This window comes from Leptidea sinapis, chromosome 14 (genome assembly GCF_905404315.1).
Source record: "Leptidea sinapis chromosome 14, ilLepSina1.1, whole genome shotgun sequence".
NCBI lineage: Eukaryota > Metazoa > Arthropoda > Insecta > Lepidoptera > Pieridae > Leptidea > Leptidea sinapis.
The window spans coordinates 4179673-4188810 of record NC_066278.1 but is presented as its reverse complement, the minus strand read 5'-3'; the positions used below and the strand labels follow the sequence as shown (position 1 = coordinate 4188810).

The following is a 9138-nucleotide window of genomic DNA, read 5'->3' as shown; positions in this document are numbered from 1 at the left end:
GGTCACCTGGTGTTAAGTGATCACCGCCGCCCACAATCTCTTGCAACACCAGAGGAATCACAGGAGCGTTGCCGGCCTTTAAGGAAGAATTATGCGCTTTTTTTGAAGGTACCCATCTCGTATCGTCGCGGAAACACCGCATAAGGAAGCTCATATATAATATGTGAGAGCGTCGGTCGATAAAAGGGTAAGAGCCGTTGGCTTTCATCTAGTGGGCGTTGGTTCTATCCCAACTTCGTGCCAATGTGTTTTCAATTTTTGAATTCACGTACAGTATGTACCTATGTTTATTTGGCGCTCATACGAAGGAATACATTGTGAGGAAACCTTTCACACATTTGAGAAGAAATTCAAAGGTTGTTTGTGAAGCTAACCAACTCTTACGGGGCTTAAAAACGGGCTGGAATCCAGGACGTTTTCAAAATAGACGCAGTAGACATACATAAATATTTAATATATATAAATTACGTGACACGTTGTTTGTCCGCGATGGACTTCTAAACTAATGAACGGATATAAATGGGGATCCCTTCATGGAGTGCAGTTTAATCCAACTTGAGAGATAGGATACTTTTTATTTCGATTTGGGATCCATAATTATTTTTATTTCCAATATTTGTTTTGTATGGACATATTTTCTGTGAGAGTATTTATTGACGCACGATTTGACAGTTCTGCTGTGAAACAATTTCATTTTAACATATGTTATGAAAAATTATTGATAAATTCATAAAAAAACAATATTTTGTTTATTATTATGTACAGAACAACGTCTGTAGGGTCAGCTAGTGTACTATATTTAGATAAAACGGAAAAAGATGGCAGTATTTCTATATACTTTATTTATTTCTTTCTTGTTCCTGACCTATAATTCAAAATTTCAATTTTCAGAAATTTAACCAATGTACTAAATTTTAGCAATGGTATAAGAGGATCTGCTCTCGATCTTCTGATCTCATATTTAAATAATAGGATTCAGAGGGTCGAGGTGAATGGCAGGAGATCTCCTGGGACTCCTCTCGGTATGGGGGTACCACAAGGGTCTATTCTTGGACCCTTCCTCTTCCTAATTTATATAAATGATCTACCTAACCTTGTAGAAAAAAAACACAAGGTGGTATTGTTTGCGGATGACACTTCACTTATATTCAAAGTGAAACGAAGCCAAGTTTTATATGACGAAGTATACAATGCTCTATCTGACATCGTGTACTGGTTTAGCGCCAATAACTTATTGTTAAATAATCATAAAACCAAATATATTAAATTCACCGCGCCAAATGTCAAAAATGTAGATGCGAATATTTTATTAAATGGAGAGGTGGTAAAACCAGTGGAATCTGCTATATTTCTTGGCATTACTCTTGATTCCAAATTGCAGTGGGGCCCCCATATTGAAGGATTGGCGAATAGGCTTAGTTCTGCAGCATATGCGGTTAAGAAAATCAGACGGTTAACTGACATAGATATGGCGAGATTAGTATAATTTAGTTATTTTCATAGTATTATGTCCTATGGTATATTGTTATGGGGCAGTGCGGCCGATATTAATACTATTTTTGTGCTGCAGAAGAGGGCTATTCGCGCGATTTATAACCTAGGTCCTAAAGAATCATTAAGAGAAAAATTTAAAGAAATAAACATTTTGACTGTTGCTTCTCAATACATTTTTGATAATGTTTTGTATGTTCATAAGCACATTGAGGAATTTTCTAGAAACTGTGACATTCATAATGTTAACACGAGGAACAAACATAAACTTGTTATGCCTACTACTCGGTTGGGTCGAGTTAGTAAGTCTTTTGTTGGGCGATGTATATGCTTCTACAATATGATCCCAGAAAATGTACAAAACAAATGTGTTACGAAATTTAATAGAATTGTTAAAAAATGTTTGTGTGGGAAAGGTTATTATAGCATAAACGATTTTCTTAATGACACCACGGACTGTGGACACGCGGATGGTAGATTTTGACGTTCAATAAGAGATTATAAATCCTATTTTGAATAAAAATATTTGAATTTGAATATGAATTTGAAAGAATAACAGGCAGAGAGAGTAAGCTGCTTTCACAAACTACTTAATTAATATTATTAATTTTATCCGGAGTCTAGACATTTCATAGATAATTATTGATTTTAGTTTTATGCCATGTGCAATGGTAAGTAATTGCCAAATATCATAACAATGAAAGAACTTCTTTATCGTTGAAGTGATTGTCGATTTGTGTTAATATGACATTATTACCGACATAAAAAGTGCTTACTTTAATCTAAAATCGTAGCTTCTAACTGCATGCAAGTCTATAGGATAGATCTTTACAAACTTTACTGAGATACACACACCACCACTACACAAAGTCTTTAAAAGTATTATAGTTTAATTAGAGCAATAAATGTTGTACCTTTATTTATTTATTGATACATAATCCACAGATTTAAATCTAATATATAAAATTCTCATGTCGCGGTGTTTGTAGTTAAACTCCTTCGAAACGGCTTGACCGATTCTCATGACATTTTGAGTGCATATTGGTTAGGTCTGAGAATCGGATAACATCTATTTTTCATCCCCCTAAATGTTAAGGGTGGTCCACGCCAAATTTATTTTGTTGTCATTTTTTTTTTAAATTTGTTTGATTATGAGTCAGCATTAAAAAATACATACAACTTCAACGTGCTGGGTCAGCTAGTACTACATAAAAATATGATCTGACAGCCAAAAGGGGATTAACATTTAAAGGCCATAATAGTGTGCACCTGTAATTGGCAGTCGGCCATCGAATAATAGTTTAATAATTAATTTACTTTTCATGTGTTCATTAATAATATATAAAAAAACATTCTTATGTTATTTTAAATATAATTGTCTTTGAATTTTGGAATTTTCAAGCAAAAACCATTAGGCTTTTTAATTTATTTGATCAAATACAAATTTGAAGGGAATTAGAATTGTATTAAATAATGGTTCATAATAACATAACTATAGGCCAATTTAAGTTTTAATGAATTAATAAGATAATCTATTTTATGCACCAGTAATACTAAAACACCAAAAGTAGAGTGGTATACTTCTAAAATTTATTTATAATTAAAGATGACAAGTTTTAATCTTTCTCTTTATACTTTTAAATGCTATAAACAATACAATTGTACAAACCGCTATAAACACTAATATAGAACAATCCAATGTAGCTAACTAAAAATATAATTGATTAATGAATTTCATTACCGTTAGATGAAATAATTTAAATTAACTTATTTCGTTATCACACGCGGCGCTCGACGTGCGAATGGCCAATAGATGCATCTAACCGTGATCAAATGATGCAACACTTCCGGCCTCAAAGTATTACCTCATTGTTGGGCTCGGAAGCCCGAGTTCGCTCCCATTCTTTCAGCCGGTTCGGTGAAAGGGTCCTCCGATACACTTTTACCCTCCGCACTGCGGGAGCGACCAAACCATTCGCTTTCTTATAAATTCGGTGAAAATACTGCGACATCACATTCTGAATTCGGCGGCTGTAGCAAACAGCCGTTCGATACTGTTGTACTTAGTGTTGTGTACAAACACGTTTAGTGTTTTAGTTTAATTCAACGTGTTAAGCCTAAAATAAGCTTTGACAAAATGAAATTCACGGTGAGTTTGTGAATGTGATCTGGAAATTAGGAGTGCATTTTATGGATTTAAATATTATGTGAAATAATTTAATAGTTACTGACGGAGTTATATATATAATATTTAAAATATTTGTTTTTAAATTCAATCTGTGAAATATCCTAACGTTATTTTTAAATGATAACACCTGCATAAGTTAATAATTATTTAAAGTAAAAGTGGTAAAAGTGAAATTAAATTCGAAATAGCAGTTACGATGTTGATCAGTATATATGCGGGTTGTAATTTTGATACGAGAAAGAGAAACCTGTTTTGATGTCCGCCGCGTTATTAGTTTTAACAAAATTAAATTGTTTTATGATAATTAGGTTCTCTAAGTCACACATTTTTATTATATTTATAGAATGCTCGTATATCATTTACATTTTCTAATTGATTAATTATATAATATATTTATTCACAGGTCATATTCATTACAATTCTGAGTATATCAAGAACATGGGCTATAAAGACTAAAATAGTAGACCCCAAGGATAAAAGGGAAGCTGGAGCGAGCTATCCATCATCAGGTCATTCAAGCCATAGCTTTCAGGCACCCGCACTTGGACACGGAGATGCAAGCGCTATCAGCATTGGAGCTGGTTACAGCATCGGAGGTGCTAAACCCAGCTATAACTACATTCCTCAAGAATCTGGTGCAGCTTACCAGTCTGAGGGGCTTCCAGCAAGCGGACATGCTTCGATACAACTTCAACCATATCAACTGCAACAATCCCATGGTGGCCTTGTATCAAACGATCTTTCCCAATTGATGAGCCAGATTTCTGAAGGCCTTAATTCTGGTGCCCTTACTCTACAGTCTCCTGGCGAAGGTGGAGTGTACCAATTTGAGGGCCAGAATGGTTATGGAAATCAAGAATATGCAATTCCACAATCAGCTTATGGTTCCCCGAAGTTACAAGAGTACGCTATAAGCGATCAAGGTCAAGGATTTCCTGCAGCTTATACTAAAGGTCAATATTCCTTTGGTGAACAAGGACAAGGGCAATCCCCAGCCTATGCTGTAGGAACTAAGGGCCTCAGCTCATACGCCACAGGTCCAGTCTTATTTGCTCCATCTAGCTCTCAACCCAGTCAACCCGCTCTGAACTACGGTTCTCCAAACTCAGGGCATGCTGTCAGTGAAGGAGTATCGTACTCGTTAGGAGATTCTGGACACGCTTTGCCAAGTTACACTTTGGGTAATTCTGGTCATTCATTTGGTGGTTCACTGAAACAATATAGTGGACAGTACGCTGCTCCTGGTAAATCATCGTTTAAACCCTCTGCATACCTTGGATCTACAGTTCAAAATGAAGGCCATGGATTATCTGGATTTTCAGGTCAATATGCTGCACCATCTTTCGGAAGCTATCAGTCAGGAGGATTCTCTTTAGGTCCTGCTGGTCACGGTGCCTCTTTTGGAAACGCATTCCCAGGGTTTAGCGGGGTTTCAACCAAGCATATCTCACCTTCATATTTGCCAGCAAAATCAGAAGGCGTCGGCTCCTTAGAGTCCATCGCATCTGCTTTCTCAGCTAGTGGTCAATTAGGTCAATTACATTCGGGAGCTTCATTCGGCAGCCCATCATCGTCGTATGGGGCCAGCAATCACCAGGCAGCTTCAGCCGCTAGCCCCCAATACTACGTTTCTTCATCTAAACACGCTCCTGGAGGCGGATTTGGCTCTGGCAGTGTATCTTACAAAAGCCCAGTTTCAGGTCACAGCTCTCTTAATTCATATTCTCTAGGGCCTAAATATAGTTTCGGAGGACATAGCAGTTCACGTTACTCTTCTCCAAAAGATTCCCATGGAGCTTACAGTGAGACATCATACAATACAATTAAGTATAGCGAAGAATTGAAACCACGTGTTCATTGAGAGCTGCGCGCGATTGGGTCGAGACTTAATAAATGAGTGCTGTAAATTTATGCTTGTTCTTGTATGTGATATGATGACCGAATGTGGTCAGCGAGAGAGATTGTGTTATTAGTTATATTTATTTGCGTACGTTCCGCTAATCTTGCAGCATCGGAAATATTTCATAAGTTGATAGTTTATAGTGCGCAAATCGCGTTGAGTTTCAGAATTGCAAGTACCTATGTATCCATAAAGTGAAATGTTTGCTTGATATACAATATTTTATCATCATGAATGAGTATGACTTGAATTTCTGTAAATATAATGCGCTAAGATAGATAATTTATTACTATTAGACATATTATTTGTTGATTTGTTAATAAAAAGATATCACCATGTTTCTGTTATTTTATTTATATTAAACAAATTATCTGTTTGTATCAAATTTGTTTACTTCAATAGTTTATTCAGCATTTATAACTTCATAATTGAAATTAACCACATTTTTGAAAACAAACACGGCGTTTCGTACCTTACAACTATATCTGGAATTTAATGATCTGAAGATGGAAATTTAATAAATAATAGGGAACCTTCTAATTTAGGATTCTGTGGTCATATATATCGTATAATTATATAACAATTTGTTTAAGAAATATTGTGTGAAATGAGTTAACAGAATTATTTTCACCATTCATCCATATCATATTGAATTTAAGTATTTGAAAAAATTGAAACAGTACTTACAACAGAATATAATTTTTTAGCCCGTCTATCTGTCGATCTGTTTTGATCTGGCTTATCTCAGAAACAGCGTGACTAATTTTGACGGATAGACAGATAATGTAATAAGGAGTTACTCAGGCTATTTTTATTTATGAAATAAAATCAGGGTAAAATTAACCCATATAATTATGAACGTAATCTGAATCGATCAGTTCAGACCCACAGCTGTGTAGGTAAAGTCGCAAGCAATGTATATAGTTTTATACCCTTTTTGATTAAAGAAGATTGAGAAAAACAATTGGCGGGAAGTACCTATAAGTTGCTTGAGCAATCAACTTACTAGCCTGTTCGTAAGCCAGTTTCACTTATAGGAAAGTAGGGGAAATTGAAACTGCACATTATCTGTAAGTGGTGCCAAGATGGTACATACCGCTCGGAATATTTAATAGACTGCTCAGTATTCGAGTCCGTAGATTTCACATGTGTTCACATGTTCTGAACTTATATTTATACTAGCTGTTTACCAGCGCGTAGGGTTGCCAACTCTTTGGCGGTCAAAAATAGTAGTGAAAATTTGTTACTCACAAAATAGTAGATAACGAGAAGATGAAAAAAAAATATAGTAGGTTCGAAAAATACTTTCGGTTCATAAGTACTTTATTTCTTCAAAAATAATTTTTTTGCTACTTTAAGATTTAGACGGGCTGGTAACCAGCGCGAAGTGTTGCCAACTCTTTGGTGGTCAAAAATAGTAGTTAAACAATTGTTACTCACAAAAAATAGTAAGAAAGATGAAAAAAAAATATAGTAAGTTCAAAAATTAGGTACATACTTTATTTCTTAAAAGAATATTTTTTTCTACTTTACGATTTAGACGGGCTGGTAGACAGCGCAAAGTGTTGCCAACTCTGTGGCGGTCAAAAATAGCAGTTAAAAAAATTTTACTCACAAAAAATAGTAAGAAAGATGAAAAAAATAAATATAGGATGTTCCAAAAATATGCACATGCTTTATTTCTTAAGAGAATATTTTTTGCTACTTTAAGATTTAGACGGGCTCTATTGGGCTCACCTTTATTATCTATATATATAAAAATGAATTGCTGTTCGTTAGTCTTGCTAAAACTCGAGAACGGCTGGACCGATTTGGCTAATTTTGGTCTTGAATTATTTGTGGAAGTCCAGAGAAGGTTTAAAGGTATATAAATATATAGGAAAATGCTGCTAAATTAAATAAAAACAACAAATTTGTTTTTCCTTTGATGTGTCCGTACATAATTCTCTACTACTCTCTACTCTATTACAGTAGTATTATATAGTAGGGTTGGCAACTGTACCGGCGCGATTCGCTTGACCTAAACAAATGTTTAAAAGTTAAACAATTTGTTATTTTTTTAAGTGATAACCCTCACTTCTGGGCTTAATTACAGAAATTAAATTTAAATACAAACCACAACTTGAGTTTTTGAACAAAGACATATCAAGAAGCTTAATCATTACAATAATTATTTCATTGTCCCCTATTCTTGTAAAGAAATAATGTCAGAGTGGAAATGTGGAAATGTGAAACTGTGCTTCAAAAATTAATGTCACAGAATAATTATTCATACAGAATAGTAGATTGTTAACCGAGGGTCGAAAGAATCAATTCCCGACGTATTTAGACTCCCGAGCGCAGCAAGGTCGGCTATAGTCCGAGTAGGAATTGATACTTTTACCCGAGTTAAACACTCTACTTTTCATTTCAAATATGAGGAAAATAAAACTAGTTGTTTATCTAAGCACAGATTAGTATCCCACCAATTTATGTCGACTTTTTAAATTTCAAATATGGAACTTACCGCGTAATTGTTGCGGCTTATTCCGCTCAAAGAAATTTGCATTAAGTTCACACTGGCTGTTTAGAAAGGCACATGGCATTTCTTTTGATTCGTTTTTTTTTACATAAAACTCTTCATAGCTGACAGCAGTTCTATTTTCAAAGTTTATTCCGGCCCTTGGGTGGGAAGTAATTTGTATGAGTTTTTCCCTCTCTACGGAGGGAAGAAGTATTTTCCACCCAATAATCAGATCAAAACAACATTACTTTCCGAGTATGAGAAATGAAAAAAAATTCATAAGCTCTTTGAAAAAGTTACTTTTGGAATAAAAGTTACTATTTTATTAAGAAACTTAGAGGAAAAAAATTTTTGAATGTTGCCTCTCCGTTGTTGCATTGCCTTTATCTCATGCACCTCATGTGATAATTTAGAACTTCAATTTTGTTTATAAACTAAATCGCATGTAACGCAATTAAAATAAAACAATGTGTGTACTTATGTATGCACGCAAGAAGTTATACTTCTTTGGCCTAACGAAGAAAAATGATTAAAACGATTTATTCCTCGTGATTTTCTACGAATCTATTTAGAAAGAAGAATTTTGTAAAAATCTTGCAAAGATGGCTTTGACAATTAATTATAAAATAATGAAAACGGCTGTATGGGCTTTAACCCTTTGCCTGTCCTAATAATGGACGAAGAAACCAAACAAAAAACGATGCAAAACTGCAAATGACGCAAACGTCAAAAACTTTTAGGAACCAATTTCAACTTTTGTGTTACAGTGATGCGCGCCCATCTTAAAATTTCACTCTCATAATTTTTTACATAATGCGCCTAAATTAGTAATAATTATAAATTACTATAACTTCGATAAATAAATTTGAAATAAATCAATTATAATTAAAAATATTAAGAATCACGAATCGAAATAAATAATCAGCAGGTCGTTCTTAATGTCTTTATTACGTTTGCAAAAGTCTTGACTTTTGACTCATTGTACACGTTATATCTTAGATATAATACCACTTTCTTTCTTTCCACCAGTGGGAGGCTCCTTTGCACAGGATGCCG

At 34.5% G+C, this 9138-nt stretch overlaps 1 protein-coding gene across 1 annotated transcript; it reads left to right on the top strand.

The window, feature by feature from the left end:
* The first annotated feature begins 3520 nt into the window (after positions 1-3520).
* On the top strand, positions 3521-5917 carry LOC126967859 (nuclear pore complex protein Nup214-like). Its single transcript, XM_050812542.1, has 2 exons — positions 3521-3640; positions 4083-5917. Exons 1-2 carry the CDS (start codon positions 3629-3631, stop codon positions 5538-5540), a joined length of 1470 nt encoding a protein of 489 aa, XP_050668499.1. The 5' UTR covers positions 3521-3628; the 3' UTR covers positions 5541-5917.
* Positions 5918-9138: the final 3221 nt, after the last annotated feature.